General features: G+C 39.2%; 3 protein-coding genes across 4 annotated transcripts in view; 1 reads left to right on the top strand and 2 right to left on the bottom strand.

The window, feature by feature from the left end:
* Positions 1-364: 364 nt before the first annotated feature.
* gja11 (gap junction protein, alpha 11) lies at positions 365-4,122 on the bottom strand. The gene is made up of 4 exons (XM_074615983.1): positions 3,969-4,122; positions 2,894-3,045; positions 2,596-2,781; positions 365-1,264 (listed from the first exon to the last, which is right to left on the bottom strand). The coding sequence occupies exons 1-4, from the start codon at positions 4,096-4,098 to the stop codon at positions 656-658; spliced, it is 1,077 nt and encodes a 358-aa protein (XP_074472084.1). The 5' UTR covers positions 4,099-4,122; the 3' UTR covers positions 365-655.
* Positions 4,123-5,997: 1,875 nt separating this feature from the next.
* hsdl1 (hydroxysteroid dehydrogenase like 1) lies at positions 5,998-10,804 on the bottom strand. The gene is made up of 5 exons (XM_074615599.1): positions 10,350-10,804; positions 9,060-9,502; positions 8,648-8,731; positions 7,605-7,757; positions 5,998-7,440 (listed from the first exon to the last, which is right to left on the bottom strand). The coding sequence occupies exons 1-5, from the start codon at positions 10,696-10,698 to the stop codon at positions 7,369-7,371; spliced, it is 1,101 nt and encodes a 366-aa protein (XP_074471700.1). The 5' UTR covers positions 10,699-10,804; the 3' UTR covers positions 5,998-7,368.
* Positions 10,805-11,749: 945 nt separating this feature from the next.
* The window catches only part of tbc1d32 (TBC1 domain family, member 32), a 94,738-nt gene continuing 80,324 nt past the window's right edge, over positions 11,750-26,163 (top strand). For both annotated transcript variants that reach the window (XM_074614741.1, XM_074614740.1), the window contains exons 1-13: positions 11,750-11,880; positions 14,769-14,937; positions 15,053-15,217; positions 15,798-15,975; positions 16,256-16,327; positions 16,736-16,855; positions 17,221-17,299; positions 18,006-18,109; positions 18,202-18,263; positions 18,527-18,677; positions 18,819-18,878; positions 20,539-20,638; positions 22,348-22,485. In XM_074614741.1, the coding sequence (XP_074470842.1) occupies positions 14,783-14,937; positions 15,053-15,217; positions 15,798-15,975; positions 16,256-16,327; positions 16,736-16,855; positions 17,221-17,299; positions 18,006-18,109; positions 18,202-18,263; positions 18,527-18,677; positions 18,819-18,878; positions 20,539-20,638; positions 22,348-22,485 (1,384 nt within the window). In that variant the 5' untranslated portion in view covers positions 11,750-11,880; positions 14,769-14,782. The remainder of the gene's footprint in view (positions 11,881-14,768; positions 14,938-15,052; positions 15,218-15,797; positions 15,976-16,255; positions 16,328-16,735; positions 16,856-17,220; positions 17,300-18,005; positions 18,110-18,201; positions 18,264-18,526; positions 18,678-18,818; positions 18,879-20,538; positions 20,639-22,347; positions 22,486-26,163) is intronic.

The following is a 26,163-nucleotide window of genomic DNA, read 5'->3' as shown; positions in this document are numbered from 1 at the left end:
GATTTAAACAATTTAGATATAACCGATTAATTAGTAAGCTTTACAGGAGCTGGAAGGCTAATTTTGTTACCTTTGGAAGGAGCCAGGTTAGTCGTTTCATGTCTATTAGTTTTACTTGTTATTTTTTCTGATACTATGATGAACAAATGCTTTGAGGAATAAAATATTTAGAAATATAAGGTCTGCTGGTTCATATATTCTCAGTTTACAAAGTACAAAGTCTAAAACTGCATTAAAAATTCTTTCAGGACACAACTAACCAAATGCTTTGTATGCATTATAGCAATTACTCTTTATATACAGTGCGATAGAGGTTCGGATGGATTAGGCTGTTCTCAATAGGAAAGTATTCAGACAGTTTCGTATTTATGAAAGGTTTATTGATCAAAATTGTAACAACATTGTCTAAAATCATATCAAAAACGTACCCTTAGCAAAATCTGTCAAAAAATAATCTACATTGTTTTGAAATGACGGAAATGTCAACTGCAGGAAAACATGGTTTGTTGTTTTTGTATTATGCCACAAAAGTAATTTTATGTAACATTCTGCATGTGACTAAGTACTGTTTACAGAAGCTGGCTACTCCCCCCTTTCCTCCCCAAAGCCAAAGCACTCAAACACTAGAACTCCAACCTATCACTGCCTCAGTGCGTCAGATGCGGATCTCTCCTCCCATGTTGTTGCTCTCAGGCGATACGTTCTTAGCGGCCTCGTTGGCCCCGCCTGTGGCCCCGTTCACCCCTAACTTTCGTCCTTGAAGCTCCAGCTCCAGGTTGACACAATTTTGGAGCATCTCGTCGCGGCTTTTAAACGCTTTCCTTTCCGAAGGCGGCGGCGTCACCGGGGTCACGGTGTAGTCCTGCCTCCTCGTCATGCACTCCTTCACAGCTTTCACACACAGGTAGACCAGCTCCACCAGACTGAGGACGAGGGAGACGCACGCCGACACCAGCATGAACCAGATGATGATCGACTTCTCCGTCGGCCTGGACAGGAAGCAGTCCACCTTGTGAGGGCAAGGGAAGCGGGTGCAGACGTAGCGCGTCTGGAGGGTGAAGCCGTAAAGAAAGTACTGACCCACGATGAACAAAGCTTCCAGGACAATCTTGGCCACGAGATGGAGGACGTAGCTGCGAAGGAGACGGCCACGGATGCTGATCTTGCCAGTGCTCTTGGTGTACTTGGGAACTTTGTAGGCCCTTCTAAGGAACAGACTGGCCTGGTCATCCAACTCAGCCTGCTTCTTCATCCTCTCCTTCATCTTGGATTGGGAGAACAAGAAAACAGAGTCAGATATTTTCCAATAATCTGAAAAGTGAAGCCAATGCGGAAGTGCCTTAAACTTGCATTTTTTCTAATAGCCAACATGTTTTTATCTTAGAATTTTAACCCATTAAACCCTTTCAGTTCATGAAAGTTAGTTGTAACATTTTGGTCTCCTAAAAATGTCTTATTCCGCGTTCGGTTGTACTTAGCTCCACACTCTTGTGTCACTTCTGGTTCCAAATAACCAAGATGGTGACGGCCAAAATGCAGAACTGTAGGCTTCAGAACAGCAGTCCAAAAACCAATGGGTGACGTCACGGTGACTACGTCCACTTCTTATACAGTATACAGTCTATGATTGAAAGTAATTAGGTGAAAGACGCAAGATGAATGCAACCTTACTCTTGTCAGTGTGAAGTTCAGGAATTTAGTTTTGCCAAAACATTCCTAAACACTTATTGCGTGTAGTGCTACAATATCTACATCCTTGAAACTTGGAAGTGCTGGGAGTTGTTTGCCACATTTTGGCAAAACGATGAGTATAATATAAAATATAAGCTCAGCAGATAAATTGATTATGCTGGAGGAGTAGTTTCAGAAGTTTTTATGGAAGTGTTGATACTTATTTCTGTCATGAAAACGTCTGATCATTGACATTCTTTGTGACCAACTAACTTCAAGCTAACCACAGCCACCGTTCCTGATTACGAGACTACCTTTTAAGCCCACAAGAAGTGAGTTTTGGGTGCTGAAAATATAGATCTGGGGTAAGTATCGCTTTAAAGCTGTATTAATCAATCTCTGGCCACTAGGGGGCAGAAGAACTGGAAACAGCTGCTTAAGCGCGTTGATGAGAATGGCTCACTTAAGCTTGATTTATGCTTGCCGCATCCACGAGGGTCGCGAGTTTCCGCACGGCCAAAGTGACGTCAAACCATCAGACACAGCCCTTTGCGGGGGTTCCTTGTGGCAGGTTTTCTAACTACTCGGATGCAGATGGGTGGAGAAAATGGAGAACTTTGAGAATGTTGATTTGCCTTTAGGAGAAACCCGCAAGGAGTATAAAAGATCCAAACGTTTCCTCGTCACGATTCCAAGTCAGCTCATGTCAGTGCGACCGTCCTTGCGGAAAGTATAATCGAGGCTTTAGACTCAACCATGCATTAAGTATGTGAGCTGAAATATACTAGATTTAAGAAGCAGAGTTGGTGATAATTCTCAGTGGGTTTGGCACTACACTTTTACATTACTGGCCCATGCTTCTGCCACTACAGGTATGGCATTCACCAGTAACACTATCATACTCCCCCCACTTCAGCGACAGACCTTCTTCTCAATGTGGATCACATGGAGGACGTGACCCAGGTATAGCAGCTTCGGAGTCGTCACAGCTATAATCTGAAAGACCCAGAAGCGAACATGAGAGATGGGGAAGGCGAGGTCGTAGCAGACGTTCTCACAGCCGGGCTGCTGAGTGTTGCAGACAAAGTCGGACTGCTCATCGCCCCACACCTGGAGGAAGATTAGAAGAAAAAGAGATGATGAACAGACATTCCCGATCTCTACATGGTGGCTACTGCCGGGCTCCCAGTGAAGTGTGTTTGAAATGAATATATGACCGGACCTTCTCAGCGCCGCCGCGCAGGACCAGGATGCGGAAGACAAACAGCACGGTGAGCCAGACCTTGCCGATCACCGTGGAGTGGTTCTGCACTTTATCCAGCAGGCGGCCCAGCAGATCCCATTCACCCATTTCAGTTGCCAGTTGTCCGACTTCTGTGTGAGGGGATGAAGACGAAAAGGATCCATTATGACTCACATAAGCTCTGAAGGCATTTCTCAAGAAGTACAACTATTATTAGTTGGCCAAAAACATATTTTGCAAACAGAATTATACAAAGATGATAGAGAAATCATTGGTGGTATAAAAGTCAGAACACACAGACTCTCTCACAAGGCCAAACTTTATCATTTCTTGCAGGCTTGTGAGTTTACTGATAGAAGCCACGGCTGCTGATTCCCAGTCTCCAAAACATACTTATCTGCTGCAAACCAAGACCTTAACCTTGGTTAATACCAACCGTTGCAAATCTTAATTCAAAGAGCGTGAGCTCAACCACTGATGTACAAATACAGATACAGACCTGCCTGAGTAAATAAGGCTGCTAAATTCCATTTACAGGGTTTCTTTTACATAATGAATTAATATATTCTGAATTTTTTCATGTTTTATGACTTTTTCACAAGACTTTATGTTGTTTTTTTCTGTTATGGTCGGTTTATGTAATCAGAATAATGTTTGTTAAGCATTCTAGGAAAAGTCATTTGTGCACAAATCAAATGTTAGATTGTTTGGTAGCTGTTAGATATATGTTAGTTGGGGAGAATCCCATTTTGTATTTCTTATTTATATTTGAGAGTGTCATTCTCACTATTAAATTACTGCCATATCCATAACTCAGTTCCACCTTTTGAGCTTCTCATTATGGTTTGAACGTCTAAGTACAAATGTCATGCATATTCATCTTTTTTAAATTGTGCCTGGTACAGATATTGCATAGTTTTGCAGTAGTGTAGTATAACGATAACATATTCCAAAATAAATCCATACATCTTCAATTCTTTCCAGTCCACGAACAGTTCAATATCAGTTTGACAAGGTAAAATTATAGAGAATGGATAAAAAAAAATCAACTTACCAGTTGAACAAATCCACAGAGAAAAAGGTGTATGAAGAGAGCGATGTCTCAGGAGGACGACCAAGAGAGAAAGTGAAGAAGAAGCCGTTCTTTCATGGTTCCTTTGGCGTCTTATCTGGAAGGACACCATCCTACCCACAACAACAAACCTCCAGCCCTAACACTGAATGTGAGCAGCTGCTTAAAGCCTTGTTTTGTCCTGTTAGTTGTGTTTTACATCACACCTGAATAAACGAGTGGGGAAACAAATGCAGATGCTTTGAGCGCTCACTAAAAGGTTTGATGAGCATAAAAATGGTGTGATTCAAATGTTGTGGCCTTTACAGTCACCAGATCTCAACCCTACCTGAACACCTATGGGAAATTGACTGTTAGGCAGTACGCTTCACCGCCGCCGTCGAAAACGTCAAATGAGGGACTATTATTTGGAAGAATGGCGTTTCATCCCCCAAGTAGAGTTCCACAGACTTGAAGTAGCACTGAAGATGTTCTGTCAGTTTCAGTACTCAAAAAAACGTCTTTTGAACCATCTTAAAACTTGCTATGAGGCGCTCTTGTGGTTTATGGGTTAAAAAGCCGACCTGCATGTCCCTGCAAAATGAATTGCTAAACTAGAATTACCGCCTCTCGGTCGTATGCCTCCGCCGACCAGTCAAGTCACAGTTTACCTCCATATCTGTCCAAAAGTCCTATTAGACATTTGTGTGAAATTGTCATAATAAGAATTTGTGAGTTATTCCCAAAAAATGTGTTTTGTGAGGTCACAGTGACCTTTGACCACCAAAATCGAATCAATTCATCCTTAAATCCAGGTGGACGTTTGTACCAAATTTAAAGTAATTCCCTCAAGGCGTTCCTGAGATATCGCGTTCACAAGAATGGGTCAGGCGTACAGACAACCCGAAAACATAAAGCCTTCGGCCACAACTGTCGCCGACGTGGAGGCGTAAAAACGTCTATTAGACAACACAAGGGGAGTTAAGTAGCTTTTTCTGGAGCTTTCTATTGTATGACATGATCTGCCTCAGCAGATGGAGTTTGCCATGTTGTCATTGAACTGTAGATGTTAAAATTTCCTTTTTTTTTTCTCTCGAAGTTCTCGTCCATGATGAACTTAAAAGTTGGCCGTGACCATGGAAACCCTTTTTATCACAAGATCGATTTATTAGGAGCCTTTCAATTCATTGAAACATCTTCTGCAAGTGGACTTGTGAGCAGTGTTTGCTTTCACTCTCCACCTTACAAAGACACTTTTCCTTTAATATTTTTCCAATCTGTCTGTATTCATAAGCATTTTTCTACTTACTGTTCTCCCAAATTGTGGATTACTATTCCCAAGGATACTACTTTCTGTTTCTCTCAAACTTAGCTTTTAATCTGAAGTTTTTTTTCTGTATATCTACCACAATTTTGATTGCCATTGCTGATGGTGTTCTGTACTTATTTGATTCATTTCGTACAGCTACTTTTTTAGTTACTACTGGTGTTACTTTTTGTTCTTGTTTTCTTGATTCTCCTTATGTTTTATAGCACTTTTGGTGACATTATTTGTATGAAAAGGAGCTATCTAAATGTTTATTATGAAGTCTGTTACCATATTTCCTTCATTTCTTATGAATTTAAGCATTTTCTGATTAAGAAACAAAATGCCTTAACAACTTAGTCTATTCCATAGACTTTTACCAAATGCCTCTTAAAAAAAAAATCCTCCTAAAGCAGTCGGTCTGCTCTGCACCACGTGGATTTACGGCAGACTGCACCTCACGAGTGTTCATCCGGTTTACAAACAGTCTGTGACCTGCTGATCTGAAGGGGGTCGCAGGGTAAACTCTGGCAGCCGGCGTGGTGTCTGTTCACGTAAATGATTTACACCATACTGATGTTTTAAGAGAAAAACAGAGCGTTTGTGGCCTTCAGCATGTAGATCAGTCAACATGTCATAAACATGAAACACCCACCAGTCAGATAAAGGACTAATCTTCAGAGACAGACACTTTGACACATACAATTAAAGACAGGACAGTATAGGAATGGGGAAAGAGATTTATTGTTTTTTTGTACTATGATGACACATATCATATTTAAGTCAACACTGTTATATACTGTACTGTACGTGTAAGCTAGGGCTGCATGCTAATGATTATTTTTATTGTCAATTATTTTCTCAATTAGGCTTTTGGTCCATAAAATGATATTCAGGTTACTGTCATAGAGGAGTAAAGAAACCAGAAAATATTCACATTTAAGAAGCTGGAATCAGAGAATTTTGACTTTTGATCGATTAATCGTTGCAGCTTTAGTGTAAGCAACCACTCAACACAACATATCTGAATCTGTTCACATTTCTTAATATAAATACTTGTTTTAAAGCAATATCCACATATATTTAATATAGTTGAAATACAGTTTCTCAAGAAAACAAAACATCACTATCTATCTCGCTCTTCATCGCATTTCAAATTCACTCCTGGAGATGCTTGAATGTTTTAGTCTGAGGAATAACACCTAAAGCTATCATTCACCACCACACGCGTATTTGCTGTAAACACTCTCACATGTATCATACTGTATACTGGCACATTTTGGGTTTATCTGAACTCCGTCTTTGCAAGAATATATTCAGATATATACTTGAGTTGGAGTTAAAAATTAGACTTTTCCACCTTCAGTTAACACCTTTTTTACATTTGGATTGAGTTATATTAATCAAAATTACACTTGGTTAATTTTATGTTATGATTTTGTTTATTTTTTGTTTACTTTATTATTGCTTTCTTCTGACTTCTGTCCTTTTTCTATGTAACATTTGAGGTGAGGCTTTTGATCTCACCTGTTTCTATACTGAACTCTGTCTTGCAGAGCGAAAGAATTTCAGTGTGCAACTTTTTTTTAAATGCATAGCAAAATAAAATAAGTGTACATTCAGTTTGATATTGAATGAACCAGGCCTTCAGGATCCATGTTGGTTTGAAAGGATTCCTTATCCAACGGTTCAAAGTGTTGAAACTACATGTTATAAAAGTCAAGGCACCAAACCAAATGATTATGCTCCAGTGATAATCAGGAGGTTTACAATCCTGACTCAAAGTCAAACCCAGTTTCCAACCTCATGTTTGGCCACCATTAAGATCATCAGGTTGTCTTCTTTCTATAGTTAAATTAGGATGTCACAGATTTATCATTTACCATACAGGAGATAATATATATGCATTCATTATTTCAGGCAAATTCCACTGCAGTTTTCCTTGAAATTGACACCAAATAAATAGAAGATAAACTCTTAACTACCAATTCAACAGATCCTGAGAGTATAATACATTTAAACTAATGACTCCGGTAACAAGAGGATTCAGTAACTGGGTTAAGTCTTTAGTGAAGGGAGGAGAGGAGAGGTGAGCTCTTAGCTTGAACTCGTGAGCCACCGTGATCCAAGAACCCAAATCCTCTCTGGAATACGTCTCATCAGTCCGTACTGGGGAGAAAAACAACAGAGAGAAACAGATCAGCATGCATACATGCATACATGTATTTCATGTTTTAGATCCTGTTCTCACAAAGGCTGGAATGTATCAGTGATGATGTAACTGTTAGAGTATACCAATTACAAACTAACATCATGACTTATTTAGTGCTGACCTGCAGTGTGTGAGGCCAGTAGCCGGTGGTCCTGTTAGAGACGCCCAGGGTGGAGACGGCGTGGCGGGCGTAAACCTCTGGCTTTGGTGTAAACCAGCCTGGTCTTGATGACGGTGTCGAAGAAGATGATGGTTGTTGATCACTCGAGGCGATCTGGTGACACATACACACATGCTGTATATCAAGCGCTGACATATATATACTCATAACCTTTAATTATAGAGCACATTTCATATTATGTGTAATTCTGATACAATACCTTAGTGTCGATAATGACACCAAAACAATTTTCGATACCTTACTATGAGAAATATAAACATGTTTTTTCTATCTTCATTTAAAGGGGACATATCATGCTCATTTCCAGGTTCATACTTGTATTTTGGGTTTCTACTAGAACATGTTTACGTGCTTTAATGTTCAAAAACACATTATTTTTCTCATACTGTCTATCTGAATATACCTGTATTCACCCTCTGTCTGAAACGCTCCGTTTCAGCACCTGTCTCTTTAAAAAGCTCGGTCTGCTCTGATTGGCTTGAGAGAAAAATATGGTGCACTTTTGCAAAGGTAGTTCTCAAGCTGAGGGCGATATATTCTAATGAGGCTGCATGTGACATAGGAAGGGGAGCCAAATCGGAATGGCTTGTTGAATCACATGTTTTCTGATCTAGGCAGCCCACAAAAAACTGACTGGGTTGTCTTATTTTGCAGTTTGTGGGTTGGTAGACACTCCAGATACTCAAATGTATGAGCACAAGCACTGAAAAAGTGAGTTTTTTATGATACGTCCCCTTTGACAAAAGAAGCCAAAGTTCTCAAATGTTAAATGTCGAACAGCCGTAAAAGAACTTAATATAATAAAAAAGTCTAAAATTCAAATCAGGATCTATATATCACAGAATAAGTAAACAAGATCATGAATCTTGAATTTGAAGCCAGCTTTCAGTGCTTGACACATTTTGGTCGTCAGTAAAATTTGTATTTAGGTCTGGTACACAGCCCAACTTGTTAATGGTCATATCATATCAGGCATCATCTACCTGGAAAGGAGTCAGACTTTGTACAAAGATCCCTTTGCCGCCGTACTCAAGGTGAAGAGCTCTTGAGAAATGATCAAAGTAGCCCTGAAATGTCAGGAGAAAAAAGGGAAAGAGGGTTATTGTCAAGTTAGAAAAATGTGATTATGTTTTTACTTAGAAGAAGAAAGAATGAAGGGATGCAGTTGATTTGAGGCTATGTTAGCCACATCACCCTCAAAGTTTAGTTGGACTTTACTTTTAAGAAGTGGTTTACTCTGCTTGGAGATATCGGTATTAATAGACCCTTTTGGAGTCATTATTTATAGTACTTATTTACAAATGGGCTTTTCATACTATGACTAATCCTGTGCTGTGAAAAAGATCAATACAGCTGTGTGTCAGTGAGGCAGATATCCTCAGTGTTTTGTCTCACAGTGGAGGCGGTGAGCGTCACTCTTCCAGGCAGCGGTCTGGAGCAAGCACCCGAGGAGATATTGACCACAGCTCCTCTGCTGCGCTCCAGCATCCCTGGCAGCACCAACCGGGTCATCAGAGTAGCGACCGCAACGTTCTTATTCACCAAATCCAACAGGCCCTGCTCGGGCATGTCAAGCAGGCTCTGAGGGGACGCCACAGACTCCACACAGTTCACCAGGAAGCCGATATCTTTCCCCCTCATGGCTTCTATGATGGGCTTACTGGCCGCCTGGTCCAAAGAGAAGTCAGCTAGGACGACAACAGCTGCCACTCCGTAGCTTTGGGAGAGGGACGCAGCGGTGTCTCTGACAGAGGTGTGGTTCTGAGTGACGAAGATGATGCTGATACCGTGCCTGGCCAGCTCCTCTGAATAGGCTTTGGCCACAGGCTCTGATGCACCTGACAGGAGAGAGGACGATATTTATCAATGAAAGTCAGAAGAAATGAGGATATAGAACTGCACTATGGCCTCAAAATATTAGATAAAGTTTACTTTTCTTACTGAAATAATAAGCTGATTAGTACATTACCAAGTTCACTTGATGAATTATCATTTATTAGGGGAAAATGTCAAACATTTTCTGGTTCCAGTTTCTAAAATTTAAAAATATATTTGCTGCTTTTCTCTGTTTTATGTAATTGTCAAATTAATATTTTGGGGTTTTGGAGTGCTGTTGTAGCATTTTCCACTATTTTTCGATATTTTATTGACCAAATGAATAACTGATCCATCAAAAATGTAATCAACAGATTAATCAATAATTAATATGACCACTATTTGCAGACCTATTTAGCAATGTCATTGTGATTGAGGTGTTATATTTAGGTTTGCAACAACCTGCCAATTATTGTCTTGATTTATTGATTGATCATTTTATCTACAAGGTGTCAGAAAATAGTAAAAAATAATGTATTCTTGCAATTTCTCAAAGCCCAGGATGACATGTTACAATTTCTTGTTTTGTGCTACGAACAACTGAATAACAAAAGTATATTAATTTTGATATCAAACAGAGAAAAGCAGCAGATTTGACAAGCTGGAACCAGAAAATGGGTGGCTTTTTTTCTTCACTATCAAAATTGCTGTCTAATGAAAATGATCATCAACTGTGTTGTTATGAAGCTATGTGTTCTGATGTGTTGCTGTGAAGCTCTGTAGGGTCCTGTGATGTCAATGCATGACACTCACTGAAAGACAAACCAGCACCATTGTGTTTGTGTTGTGATCTCCTGCAGCATCTCTTACCATAAACAACAGCCCAGTCACCAAATCTCTGGTTGAGCTTCTTCCTCGGGATCATTCTTGGCAGGAAATGCACCCTGATCAACAAGCAGCAGTCTCTCAGGAGGATTATCGCCCTGCTGGCCGTGTACAGAGCACCGACCAGGGCCAGGGTTTCAAAGTAAGGACTACATGACCGAGAAAGTTCTCTATGCAGAAGCTGAAAGCTGTCAACAGCCGCCATAGTCCACTCTAGTGATGCTGATGCTATCTTGCTATCTAAAGCGTTTTTCAGCTGATTTAACGTTGTGGTTTCTAAAGCTAGTAACTCAGGCGTGTGAATAAAACGTGTCGCTGCTCCTACATAGTACATTTATGATAAAACTAGCAGGTTTTTAGCAGGTAGCTGCTAGAGATGATCTTCAGCCGGGTTGGAGGAGCAAAACAAAACATTGAGTCACGTGATAGTGTATTTCAGTGGTGCTGCATTCAAGACCGCATGAGAAAAACCGACGGAAATGTTACTGGCTCAAGAGTAGATTTACCATTTAACAAATCTTTACAATTCAGCAGGGAAATCAAACCCGTTTGTTAGCCTACATTACAGATATAACACATTAAAACATTTTTTTAATCTTTTCAAAGGTCTTTTTATTAATTGTCAATAATCAATAGAACAGTCACTATACAGGGAAAGTAAATTTTTACCTGACAACAACATACACACAAACAGCCACAGTTGGCCACAAAAGACCTAACTGATTCTCAATCATGGATACATAAAATTCAAATTGTAGAGAATACAACACAGGGAGAGAATCCACAAATAAGTCATGAAATAATAATAATAAGAAGAGAAAAAAAAACATTTTAAATATATATATATATATACATACCTACGTACATACACACATACACACATATATACACGTATATACACGTACACACATACACACATATACAGATATACACATACACATATATATATACATACATACACATACACATACACATACATACATAAATACACACATACATATATATAAAAATAGAAGAAAAAAATAAATAATCAAATAATAATGATAATAATGAATAAATAAATAAATAAAATAAATTTCAAAAAAGGTAAAAGAAGATACTACTACTGGCTACTCAGAGATTACTGTAGTGGGTTTCACAAAAAATGACATAAAGGGGCCCATACTTTGTGAAATGTACTCTCTGTTCCCAGGGTGGTATAACGGATTTTCTCTAAATTCATACATAACATAATGTGTCTGATCCAATGTGAGTGGGTTAAGTAAGACGCATTAACTTCTTAAACATACCTTCACCTTAAAGTATGTTATGATATATATCCTTCAGGAGGAATGAATATCTCACATGTGAAACGCATATTTCCTACGCTCAAAACGCAGCGTGTAGTTTGTCTGGATATCCCACAATGCACCGCAGTTGACGCTGGTGGACGGTTTCCATAGAGACACATCACTCGGTAGCTAAGTGCTCCTAAAATGCTACCTGGATGAAACGCTTTTACAAGTCCAAAAACAAGGTGACCGCTTTCTAAATACAATGCATACGGTTTCTTTCGGTTTGGGTGGGTGGTTTGTGCAGCGGGGAGGTTTATGGTTTTGGCTCAGCTGCGGTTTTTAGTTAAAATTAGGCAGTTTTTGCAGTCAGTTAGCTAGATGTGCTACAGTGGTGCATCTCAGCAGCATCAAGCTGAACCAGGTAGAATCAATTAACTCCTTTAGGCTCCTAATTAAACACGTGATTATCAATTAGATCAGGGGTCTGCAACCTGCGGCTCCGGAGACTTATGCAGCTCTTTAGCTCCTCTCCTGTGGCTCCCTGTGGATTTATAGAAATGGAAATGAACAACTGTTTTTTTGTTTGCATTTTTATTTGTATTTATCATTGTTGTAGGTCTATGGTATGACTGAGTATTAGGGCCACATTGAGGAAAAGAAATATATCTGAGATTTTGAGAATAAAGTGATAATATTACGAGAATAAAGTGATAATATTACGAGAATAAAATCATAATATTACAAGAATAAAGTCATAATATTACAAGAATAAAGTCAATATTACAAGAATAAAATCATAATATTACAAGAATAAAATCATATTACAAGAATAAAGTCATAATATTACAAGAATAAAGTCATAATATTACGAGAATAAAGTCATAATATTACAAGAATAAAGTCATAATATCACGAGAATAAAGTCATAATATTACAAGAATAAAGTCATAATATTACAAGAATAAAGTCATAATATTACAAGAATAAAATCATAATATTACAAGAATAAAGTCATAATATTACAAGAATAAAATCATAATATTACGAGAATAAAGTCATAATATTACGAGAATAAAATCATAATATTACAAGAATAAAGTCATAATATTACAAGAATAAAGTCATATTACAAGAATAAAGTCATATTACAAGAATAAAGTCATAATATTACAAGAATAAAGTCATAATATTACAAGAATAAAATCATAATATTACAAGAATAAAGTCATATTACAAGAATAAAGTCATATTACAAGAATAAAGTCATATTACAAGAATAAAGTCATATTACAAGAATAAAGTCATAATATTACGAGAACAAAGTCATAATATTACAAGAATAAAGTCATAATATTACAAGAATAAAGTCATATTACAAGAATAAAGTCATATTACAAGAATAAAGTCATAATATTACAAGAATAAAGTCATAATATTACAAGAATAAAATCATAATATTACGAGAATAAAGTCATAATATTACAAGAATAAAGTCATAATATTACAAGAATAAAGTCATATTACAAGAATAAAATCATAATATTACAAGAATAAAATCATATTACAAGAATAAAGTCATAATATTACAAGAATAAAGTCATAATATTACGAGAATAAAGTCATAATATTACAAGAATAAAGTCATAATATCACGAGAATAAAGTCATAATATTACAAGAATAAAGTCATAATATTACAAGAATAAAGTCATAATATTACAAGAATAAAATCATAATATTACAAGAATAAAGTCATAATATTACAAGAATAAAATCATAATATTACGAGAATAAAGTCATAATATTACGAGAATAAAATCATAATATTACAAGAATAAAGTCATAATATTACAAGAATAAAGTCATATTACAAGAATAAAGTCATATTACAAGAATAAAGTCATAATATTACAAGAATAAAATCATAATATTACAAGAATAAAGTCATATTACAAGAATAAAGTCATATTACAAGAATAAAGTCATAATATTACAAGAATAAAGTCATATTACAAGAATAAAGTCATATTACAAGAATAAAGTCATAATATTACGAGAATAAAGTCATAATATTACAAGAATAAAGTCATAATATTACAAGAATAAAGTCATATTACAAGAATAAAGTCATTACAAGAATAAAGTCATAATATTACAAGAATAAAGTCATAATATTACAAGAATAAAATCATAATATTACGAGAATAAAGTCATAATATTACAAGAATAAAGTCATAATATTACAAGAATAAAGTCATATTACAAGAATAAAATCATAATATTACAAGAATAAAGTCATAATATTACAAGAATAAAGTCATATTACAAGAATAAAGTCATAATATTACAAGAATAAAATCATAATATTACAAGAATAAAATCATAATATTACAAGAATAAAGTCATAATATTACGAGAATAAAGTCATAATATTACAAGAATAAAGTCATAATATTACAAGAATAAAGTCATAATATTACGAGAATAAAGTCATATTACAAGAATAAAGTCATAATATTACAAGAATAAAGTCATATTACAAGAATAAAGTCATAATATTACAAGAATAAAATCATAATATTACAAGAATAAAGTCATAATATTACAAGAATAAAGTCATAATATTACAAGAATAAAATCATAATATTACAAGAATAAAGTCATAATATTACAAGAATAAAATAATATTACAAGAATAAAGTCATAATATTACGAGAATAAAGTCATAATATTACAAGAATAAAGTCATAATATTACAAGAATAAAGTCATAATATTACAAGAATAAAGTCATAATATTACAAGAATAAAATCATAATATTACAAGAATAAAGTCATAATATTACAAGAATAAAATCATAATATTACAAGAATAAAGTCATAATATTACGAGAATAAAATCATAATATTACAAGAATAAAGTCATAGGTTTATGAGAAAAAAAGTTATAATATCATGAGAATAAAATCAGAAGTTTACGAGAAAATAAACTCAAATACACATCCTTTTTTCTGAGCTGAAGTTGTCTGCCAAACCCTGGGTATCACTACAAGGGGAACTGGCCCCTTGCCACTATACATTTGCACATTTCCAGCCTAGAAAACCAATCAATCTATTCTGTTTCATCTTCAGGACCAGCAGTAGAGATGTCTCAGTTGTCAGCTGAAGATGAAGCGGAGTTGCAGTCCCTGCTCAAGCAGCTTCTGAGAAGCATCAATGACAGGATCTCTGGCGCTCCGTCGACCGAATGTGCTGAAGAGATCCTCCTTCACCTGGAGGAGACGGACAAGAACTTCCACAAGTAAGAACAACAGACTCCGATAGTATAGATTAACTCTAAAGGTCTGGTTTAAAAGCAATTTATGTGTATAGAATTGAAGTGGAGTGGTCTGAATCTATCATTGCTCTCCTTTCAGTTATGAGTTTGTCAAGTATCTCCGTCAGTACGTGGAGAGTTCACTGGGGACTGTGGTGGAAGAAGAGACCAAGAACTTGACCAGAGGAGATGGACAACATGCAATAGGCTCAGGTCATGACACCCTGATCCACGCTGTCACCCGAAGGACCAGGGACTCAGCTGAGTGAGTGTAGCTCAGACTCTGAGCTTAATCTCCTCTGTTAAATCCAGATGTTCATGATTTATTTATTGTCAATTCACAGATAATAATTTTGTTTTGTGTGAAATGGTGAGCTGGAAGGCAAAGCTCTTGATTTACCGGTTCATCTACGTTCCAACCCTCACCTATGGTCATGAGCTTTGAACTAAAGAATGAGATCACAGATACAAGCGGCTGAAATGAGCTTCCTTCGTAGGGTGGCTGGGTTCAGCCTCAGAGATCAGAGCTCAGACATCCGGAGGGAGCTCGGAGTAGAGCTACTGCTCCTTCACGTTGAAAGGGGCCAGCTGAGGTGGTTAGGGCATCTCATCCAGTTGCCTTCTGGACGCCTCCCTTTAGAGGTTTTCCAGGCATGTCTAACTGCTAAGAGGGCCCGGGGTAGACCCAGAACTTGTTGGAGAGATTATATATCTCATCTAGTCTGGGAATGCCTCGCTAAGCCTGCTGCGCCTGCAACCTGGCCCCAGATAAGAAGAGGAGAATGGATGGATTCTGACTCAAAGTGATATTAATTATACACTGATGTACTCTCTCTTTGTGACAGGTACCAGCAGATGATGCAGACCTTGAAAAACACCATGATCATGGTGGTGGAGTCTTCAATCAACAAATTTGAAGAAGACCAGATGAGGAAGGAGGAGATGCACCGAGAGAAGCAGCACAGTCAGGCCAACAGCCAGTACACTGACAACTGCTCCGACAGCGACTCCTCCTTCAATCAGGTCAGAGATACAGTTCATGCACTCTGATGGCAATGAATGGTAATATTTTATAAATATATTGCCTTTTTTAGATTACTGTTGATGACTCGCATAAAGTGCCAAGATTGTATTCGTTTGATCCTTTCCATGGTAGACTGAATGTAGGGCAAAGCCCACAGTAGATCCACCCAGGGAGCCATGAAACTTCTGTCGTGGTGCCGTCAGACAATGAGAGCTCTCTTTTATTTTGGTTTATGATGGATCATAATAATTAATGTTTCATCTCCATTCTCCCTTCTAGAGTTATGCATTCATCAGACAAGAGCAGCTGCAAGCTTTGGCTGAAAAACTTGACTCCAGCCGACCCAAAGAGGTAGAAAGGCTCACATACACATAGACATTATGATGGTGTGTGTACATTGTTGTTAGTTTTTGTCAGTACGCTGGAGAGTCATGTGTGGCACTGTGCCATAGATCAATGGTTTCAAACATGGGGTCCCAACAAAGGGTTGCAAGATAAAATTGCCAAAGTAATTTTCAGTTCAGAGATCAATAAAACATGTTGATTTAAGAGTTATTATTTCTGTAAGTCGTCTTACAATAACCTGCAGCTGTATCGATGTTATACGTGGTTTTTGCCATTTTCTTTTTTTTGTGATTGAAGTTTTCAGTAGAGCTGTAGACATATGCATCTGATGATGAGGAGTAAACACTGCCTTTAATGTGAATATGATTACCAGTGTAGTCCAGGACAGGTAAAGTGATGTACCTGTGCGTGTAGGTGCGTTGGGAGGCTCTTCAGGCCCTCTGCTGTGCTCCTCCATCTGATGTGCTGAGTTGTGAGAGCTGGAGCAGCCTGCGCAGGAACCTCTGTGCCGCTCTGACCGACCCCGACCTCAGCGTGAGTCCTGATCGAATTAATTTACAAATGGATCAATAATAATCATGTAATGTTTATGAACAATTTCAGGCTTTATAATTAATGATAACAAACACAGAAAACTTGGTGTTCATTCATCATTCTAGTGCTTTCCTGCCACACCTGCTTAATTAGAGAAAACAAGATAACGCTGTTGTCCTGAATGATTGAGAGCTAATTGGTAGCAAATATGCAGACCGCTCTCAGTAGAGACTGCAAATCTGTTTTTTGTGATAATATTGTTTAATTTACTCTCATTATGTTTTCCTGTAATTGAAACTTCAGGTATCATTGATTGATAATGATTGTGTGTGTATGCTGATAACATTGTGCCTTATCTCCATCAGGATCATGTACTGCAGTTCTTTGCTAAAAGCTTCTCCTCCTCTCCACTGAATGTGACCCGAGAAATCTACACCAGCTTGGGTAGGCCGTTCTGAATGGACTGAGTGCATGTGCATTACCTTTTAAAGGGTCAGCTCCTCCTTTCTTTTTTCTTTTTGAATCATGCTTTTTATTGTTTCCTTAAGAAAAATGACTACAACAAACTTAACCATAACAAATAAAGTAATATGTACATATAATAACAGATAGTATCTTTAAATTGAAATATAAAGTATTCAAAAACAAGGGAGGAGAATGATAATGATAATAACAACAATAATAATAATAATGAATATGAAAAATATAATTGAACATTATAAATTTAAAATAAAAATTTTAAATAAAAAAATTGTGACAATAATAAATAAATATAAATAAATAAAAAATTAAATAAATTCACACACCAGATTCCCATCACAGCTTCTCTTTATTTATGAAGAAAAAATATGTTTCACTCTTACTGCTAGTGGTATCTAGTCATGCAGACACTGTAGTTTTAGTTTTATGTATTTATTTGTTTTATACTGAATAAATAATTCACAGGCTTCAATGTGGGCAGCTAGCTATCTAGTTTTACAATATACAGTTTTAATTTTTTTAATAATGTTAAAGCCTTTAAATTGTTAAATTAAGAATATATGCACTGTAAATTGATTGTGTATATGCTGCGGTATGTATATGAACATTAATATTATCTTGCATGTAATGCATGGTTTGTAATAAGTTTATTTTGCCTTTTGATGTGCAGCTAAAAGTGTGGAGTCAAGTTTTCTGTCTCACAAGCTAAGTTTTCCAACTGGCTCAGCTGCCATCGACATCAACAGACCTGAGATCAGTCGTCTTCTCAAACAGGTACAGTGCCTTTTATCTGACAGTATTCAAAGTGTATCATCATACAAACACATTATAGCTTTTTCTCTCTCTTTCTGTCTGTCTTGCCTCAGATTCGATTGATGAACGACTTTCAAAAGGAGGTGACAACTTTTTGGATCCGCCATCCTGAGAAGTGAGTTTTTACCCCAACATGTAGTCGGGGTTGGCAGATCTCTCTCCACATCCAACGCTCACTCTCTCAGATGCCACTGATCGAATTATGACAAAATGTGATGCAAAGTCAAAACGTTTAATACCAGTGAGATATACTGTATGTGCAGTATGCTGTAATGTGTTTTCTCCCAGTCCTAATGTACTTTACTTTTCTTTATTACGTCGAGAATCACGGTATACCTTCAGGACATTTGTTTTAGTCTTCTTTCTACCCTGCTTTAGATATATGGAGGAAGTTATAGAGAGCACTTTCTCCCTGCTGTCCGTCCATCATGACCATGGCTCAGTCTCAACTGGGACAGAGAAAACCCTGGAACCCATTCACCTACTGGCCTTACTGGATGTTAAAGCTACCTGGTTTAAAAAGTGGATGGTGTGTATTGCAAATGAACAAGTGGTTTTGATTTGTGCAGAGTGCATACAGTAGTGTTTGTGTTGCTTAATAATTCTTTCTTTCTCTCTTGTACTCCGTCTCATATATTCTCTTCTATCCCGATCTGTCTCCCTCTCTCAGCATGGATGCTACAGCAGGACTGTGGTTCTCAGACTCCTGGAGAGAAAATACAAGTCTCTGGTGAGTGATTCACTCCTCAATCAATATCTCTGACTTACTCCTTTGTACTTCTGAAATGTCGAGCACCGTAGAGAAACAAGCATGAAAAGTCTTTCCAGAGGGCATTCAAAACCCACAACCTCCTTCAGGCACCAGAAACCATTGAACTGTGAAGTGCATTCAAGAAAGACTAAACTGTGCATGAACAAGGAAAAGGTGGGAATCTGGAACAAACTCAGATATGCTTGCAGTTGCTGACCAGTAGAACTGAAGTACAAATTCAATTAGTCTTTGAGGCGGATGATGAGCTACATCCAGCTGGAAATGCTTTTCCTTTCTGCATTTTCTGGTTTCATTCTTGGGCCTCAGAAAGAAACTGAATTTGCTCTCCTAGTTTCTACCTTTACTAGATATACTGGATGTATTCAGAATAATAATTAATAAGTAATGTTAAAGGCACAGTATGTCATTTTTCTGCCGCTAGGGGTCTCTCAATCAAAACAATAGTTGTCGTCTTCACCACCATTGGCGTCACTCCAGTCAGCTTCTCTCGATTAGCATTTCTACAGTGTTGATGGTTCAGGAGTTTTTTTTTCCCGGAAGCTGAATTATCCACAGAGGTAACCGGTAAAAACATTCTGAATAAAGCAGTTTCACTTTAAAATCAGTGTTTCTCCAACGCTGCTCGATGGGCACAAGACGACCCAGAGGCACTGCAAGCCGAATTGCCACTAACGTTTGTTCAGCTTGTTTCTCTGATAACTTAAGATCCAGAAGTCCGATGACTAAAATTCTTCATTTGCTTAAAATATATAGTTAAAAAGGACCAAAGATCTAAAAAGTGTATCGTAAAAATGTGGCTTGAAACTGGATAAAAAGCCAATTTATGACAGCTTCTGGTAAACGACCACAATACTGACGCATGCACAAATATATGGGACATGACGCCATTGACAGAAACGGGCCGTTAACTTGATTAAAATTACAGTTTCTCCAGGTTTGAAAATTGTCGGAAACATTAGGGATAATGTAAGTACACAACTCAACAAAATATAAAACACAGGTTTAGTCGTTTTTTCGACTTTTTAATGTGGAAATGTTACATAATGCCTTTAATAATAAAGGTGGTAAGGATTGGATGTATTTAACCGATGCTTACAGTGAAATTCTTATTCATGCCCATGTATTTGTGTGTGTGTGTAGCCAAACAGTGAAGGTCAATGTAGGAATCTTTGAGACAAAAGGGCACGAGAGCTGAGTGTCACTTCGACATTTAAGAATTGATTGTTTAATCCTGAACCTCCCTCTCAGCTCTCACTCTGACTTCAGAGAGGATTACTGTGGAATCAGCCCTGAAACTTTCTCTAAAGTAAATGTCAATAACTCCTCCAAAGGCACTGTAAGCCTAAACTACTCTTGCATTGCAGTGCATTGATATTCCCTCCAGTGCTACAGGATTTAGATTAAAACGAATGGTTCTAGTCGTAAAACTCTTGATTACAAGGTTCAATAAGAGGAGGCTGCATTGACATTCTGAGTTAATTCTTCAGTAAGCCAGTTGTTTCTGGCCTCTTCATAGCGGCATACTCATCTGTCACAGGAGATTAGTAGTTGTCATGTCATTCAGACCATTCAGGTGTTTGCAGCAACCACATGAACATTTATCTTATTATGTTTTCAGATCGTAGCAGCTCTTCAGCAGTGCATCCATTACAGTGAAGCCTGTGAACGCTTCACGGATGAGACAACTGATCCCCAGTCAGCGGAGCAGCAGAACACTGGTAAGTAAACCACTGCAAAGACTTTTGATTTCTTCAACAGGTTTATGTACTTTCTCAGGCATATATACGAATACCAATCTCCACTCTCACTCTCTCCGTGGTAAACATCAGCACATTTGCGGTAATGCAGATTTAATGTGTCCTCAGGCTGAACTACTGTGAAAGCCTAATGAGAAAGTAATGCTTCATTTGAAGCCTGTAGGCGTTAAATGTATTCGTACCTAGACTTCACAGCCATCATTTATTACGTTTCCTTAATGCGAACATGCTGTTCATGCCGTCATTAAAACAGAGGGATGCAGAGAAAACAAAGAGAAGAGAGAAGAGAAACAAAAGATAAAGCAAACAAACTGTTGAGAGAAATTTCTTTATGAGATTAGATAGATTTATTTTAAACATTTAACAAATAATAAACAAAACAAGAACAACCAATAAAAAACATGAACCTATACAGCAAATTCTATATAAATATTAATGTTCAAAAAGGAGTAGGTAGAAGTAAACACTTATAAGGTCCTACCCAGTGTGCAACCATCGGGTCTGAATAGTGAAGCCAATGCTGAAGTGCCTTAAACTTGCATTCTTTCTAATAGCCAGCAGGGGGCGACTCCTCTGGTTGCAAAAAGAAGACGATTGTATAGAAGTCTACTTGGCCTCTTAGCAACCTTTTTAATTGATAGTAGTCGCTATATGAGCTAAGAGAAACCTATGATGGGTGCCTTGAATTTACTTTAGTTTAATTTAAGTTTCTACAGTTCTGAAATAATCAGGATAACAGCGTCACTCTGTATGTCATCCTTGATTTCACTGTAATGCAACAAAAACACAGGACCATTGTTATGATTATTAGTATTTAGCTGATGCCCAATGTCATGTGGGGCCTGTTTTTGCTTGTTTCTCAAAATTGATGCAACATTTCCCATCAGCCCCTCTACTGTCTCTCAGTTAGTGTTTGTTTGTTTATAGTATTTAATCTAAATTTACAAAATTAACATGAAGAGTTATATAAATTGATAGTAAAATGCACCAAAAACATGCGGTTGCACGTTTAATTGTGAAAATGCACTAAATGAGAGTGACTACAGCGGTAGATGGGGTGTAAGGGGATATCGGTGTCGGTGTGTTATCTCCTGTGAGCCAGCTGGCTGCTCGAGACTGAACATTTTGACCTTGTGTTGGATGAGCGGAGATACGCCGACACGCCGTCACTGATACACTCCTCATAAAAGAAGAAGAGCTTTTCTGAGCTGAGCTGCTTTTGGATTTTCTGCAGCCCCGGGGCACTGCAGACTTTTTTTATTTGTCCGTCTCATTCTATTACTGAAGCTTTAGATCTGAAATGTCTTCAAACTGTCTGTCCACCGCAGCATCACAACATTCATCATGGGTTTATTAATAGTAGTTTAGCATATCAGAATATTGCAAAGTTATTTTTTTTGTTTTCATATTCAGCTGAAATCATGAAATATAATCAACACAAACAACATCTTTACTAATCAGTCCTGTTCATGCAAGCTGATTCTACCATCCTCTTATTTCAATTCATACTTAGTTTTATAGTGAATTAGCCAATGGATAGAAAGGGACATTTCTTTCCTCTGTTTATTTCTTTGCTTTGCTCCTTCGAGCATCTTTGGTTAATATCAACAATACTTGGACCTCATGAAAACTGGAAATGTGACTCCATTTGTTTCTGTGTAATGTTTCAGGTTCAGTCCAGAGGAGTGCTTATACTGGAAAAGAGCTTGACTATGCCTTCTTTGTCCACTCGCTGTGTGTCCTGGGGAAACTCCTCATCTACACCAACGGCCGGAAGCTGTTTCCCATCAAAGTGAGGAAGCGCAAAGGTACAATACTAGACAGTTTCAAGCATCTGTCACAAGTATGTGGGGTATAATATTTAATGTCTTAAATAATTGTTTCACTAAAAGCAGTATAATGTTTTTACTGTAGGAAAAGGATGTTTTATAGTTATAGTTATGGCTGTTTGGCAGAGTGTTAGACAAGAAGGCCGATACAATCCTCCTATCTGTACTTTAAATATGAAGCTACATTCAGCAGCGGGTTAGTACAAAGACTGGAAATGTGGAACGTCTAAACCCTGTAAAGAGCTGAATACTGCATATTGCCCATTGTTGGCAGCTGTAGGACTCAAATGAATTGACTCATGGTTTAAATGAGTCATGTGGAGTTAAAGGGAAAAATGGATGTTGATAGTTTATTGACCTGGGTATATCATCATCTGTCCCTTTAGTCACTTTTCACCCAAATTATCCGTCCTATCTTTACAGCAGATAATCTCATGTAGGAATGTGTCGTGTCAGATCAGCTCACCCACGGTGCCACTCCCTCCAGTCGTCATGGGCAGTATCTTTGGTCCCTCCACCCGTCTTAATCACTAATAAAGTTATGTAATGGCGTGAATGATACGTACTGTAGGTGAACCATTAAAACAGACTCACCGTTTGCCGTCACTGCTCTTAACACAGTCTTATTTAATCATTAATGAGTCTTATTCCAGGGAAGTCTGGAGGTAATCAAATCATTGACGTAGGAGTGGTTGATATTGATCATAAGGCCCACTCTTTGGGTGGAGGCCTGTTACTCCACATCTTGCAGTGGGCACATGTGTGTCATAATGTGTCAGTGTCTATTACGGTGACTTTTTTTTAATGATCCAAATGACGCCGCGCGTTTTATATGATCTTTTCCATTATTTGGTTCATCCCAGGTCGTTATTTTTCTAACTTTGCCACAGTGACAATTTGATTTTTATAACATTTTATTACTTTACTGTCACTGATAGTCAGTGCTCTCTCATAGACCCACACAGAACCAGCTAAAACAAATTATTATTTTGTCATATTTTTTACATTTAGAGCACCATTTCGTTCTGTACCAAGGGTTCCAGTCACGTCACACACTTTCTAAAGTCTCCAGCAGTTCGGGCATTACTGTTTGCTTTTAGTAATGTCACAGACAGAATGTGAATTCCACTATCCTACCAGACTGATTGTAGTTCTTTTTCTAACTTCGTTCGGTGTTTCACTATGGGAATCGCCTCGGCGTGACCAACTAAGGAAGCTCCAATGACACAACGTCTGTCCTTGACAGACAGGTCGACCTGTGTTAGGGCTACGCCCCCTCATATTAACACAGTCGACCTCCCCTTACAAATCATTCTCGCTTTTCTTCCCGTGAAGAAACTATAGCTCCCTCAGCTCATCTAAGCTAGCTTGGTTTTCTGCTTAACAGTTCACAGACGACCCGTCAAGGAAAACGTCGCCGAACGCAGTTCCCGGCTTTAGTTTGGTTTTGCTGAGTAAGTACTTCGTGAGAAGTGTACTTTGTGGTGTTACACAGGATAATTAACCGAGCAGTGTCCGCATTAAGGCGAGCTGTTTTGTCCGGCTAACCTGTATTTGTTTATCGGCGTAGCCGGTGACTGTGTAACATTATACCGTACGGCTAGCGCGTTAAGGCGAGCCTACTAGGTCCAGTTAGCATTAGCTTGTTAGCCGAACCGAGTACCCGGAGTTCAGCTAACGTGTCACGGCGAGCAGACTCTAACGGTGCGCTGTCAGCTCGGGCTAAACCCCGTTTGCTAACGCTACTAACCGACAGGCTAACGCGTTGCGGCGCGCCTGATACGGCTGAATATTTATACTTTTCGCTCCTTTTCCAGTCGCCATGTCTTCGGCTGCTACCCCCACCAAAGGGTCTGAGCCGAAGGTTAAAGAGGCTGCATCCCGCCTGTGCCCTGCGTCATGCGGGGCTTCCATCTCGGGCAAGGACCCTCATCCTATGTGCATAGCTTGCATGGGTGCTAAACACGCTCAAGCATCGCTGGCTAACCCCCAGTTATGTACCCACTGTGCGTCAATGCCAGAAAAGATCCTGGAAAGGAGGCTGAGAGTGGCAGTGGCCGGTAGTCGGGACCCGTGCCTGTCTGGAGCCATCTCAAAAGCCACAACCAGCACCCATCAGCCGCGAGCCTCAACCGGCTGGGCGGACTCGATGGACGCTGTTTGCCCGGACATGCCTCCACTTTTCGAGGAGCTCCTCGAGGTGGAGCCGGGCTATGAGGACGCAGAGGGCGATGCCAGCTCTGACCTCCTCGACATGGACGACATGGAGGATGAGGAGGATGACTCCACATTTCCTCTTCAACAGTCCAGACCCCCCAGCGCTTCTGATGCTGTTCCCACAGTGGACAGCAACTTATACGAGGTCTGCAAACGGGCCGCGTCCAGATTGGGGATTCAATGGCCTGCAGCCCAGGACGCCACAGGGGCGGAGAGAGATCTATATGATGGTAAGAGGCTCCCACCAGCCCAACCACCATCTAAACAACTCCTGCCAGCAGTGCCTGCCTGCATGAAAGAAATGAGCAGGTACTGGTCCAGCCCATTTAAGAGTAAGCTTCCCACCAAGGGCTACTCAAAGCTGGAGATCCACGGAATGGGTGAACTGGGGCTGGCCGAACCCCCAGCGGTGGAGCCTTCAGTGGCTTATCACCTCCACCCAAACCGTCGCTCCCTCTCAGCTTCCTCCAACATCTCTCTACCTAGTAAAATGGAGCGCCTCACGGCGTCTGTTTTCCAGAGGATGTATAAGTACGCAGCGCAGTCAGTGTGCTCTCTTAATGCAATGACACTGCTATCTGCGTACCTGGCGGAAATCCTGGAGGAGATGGGTGGACAGCTGGACTCAGGTTCACCTAACCCTGCTCTCTGGGATGAGATTTGTGTGGTGAACGACCTCATCCTGCGCTCCTCACGTGGCGCAGTGCAGGGCTGCGGTCATGTAATGGGACTTGCAGTCTCAGGTGAGAGGGCCCTGTGGCTTAATCTCTCAGGCCTGAGTGATGCTCAGAAGGCAGAGGTTATGGATGCGGCATACGACCCCACCAAAGGTCTTTTCGGTCCAGCTCTGGAGAAAATGAGAGAGACCAGCACCCTCAGAAAACAAGAGGGTGAAGCTTTTGACCTCTGCCTACCCCGACGACCCATCTCTCGCCCCCCTCAGGGACCAAGGGCTGGCTTTGCTGCCGCAGCCTCAGCAGTGAGGGAGAGACAGGGGTCGGACCGCAGACCACAGAAACAGGCAGCTGGTCAACAGACTAGCCAGCAGCCTCGGTCAGAAAAAGCTAAGCCATGGGGCAAACACTCTTTCGCTGCAGTCGCAGCAAGAAACCGCCCATCCCACCCCGGGGACGGGAAGAAGAGGCGTGCGACCTAACACCCCTTGCTTCTCCCTCCCCCCCTCCTTCAAAGAAAAGAAGGGGAATGGAGGTGGAGCAGAGCCCCCAAGCTCAGGCTTCAGAGGCCCTGGTGTGTTCCAGTTTTCCAGAGGTCCTCTCTCAGTTCCTCTCCCCTCATGTTCAAGGGGAAGAGAACAGGGGGCAGGTAACACAGTGTCACCAAACACTTGTACCCAGTTCAACACTAAAAGAAATAAAGTGTGCATTTTCACAGCCAGGCCAAGGGCCAAGGGTGAAATGTTCCCCCCAAAACAAAATAAAA

The sequence above is a fragment of the Sebastes fasciatus genome, chromosome 18 (assembly GCF_043250625.1).
Source record: "Sebastes fasciatus isolate fSebFas1 chromosome 18, fSebFas1.pri, whole genome shotgun sequence".
Lineage (NCBI taxonomy): Eukaryota > Metazoa > Chordata > Actinopteri > Perciformes > Sebastidae > Sebastes > Sebastes fasciatus.
This window is presented reverse-complemented; position numbering and strand designations above follow the sequence as displayed.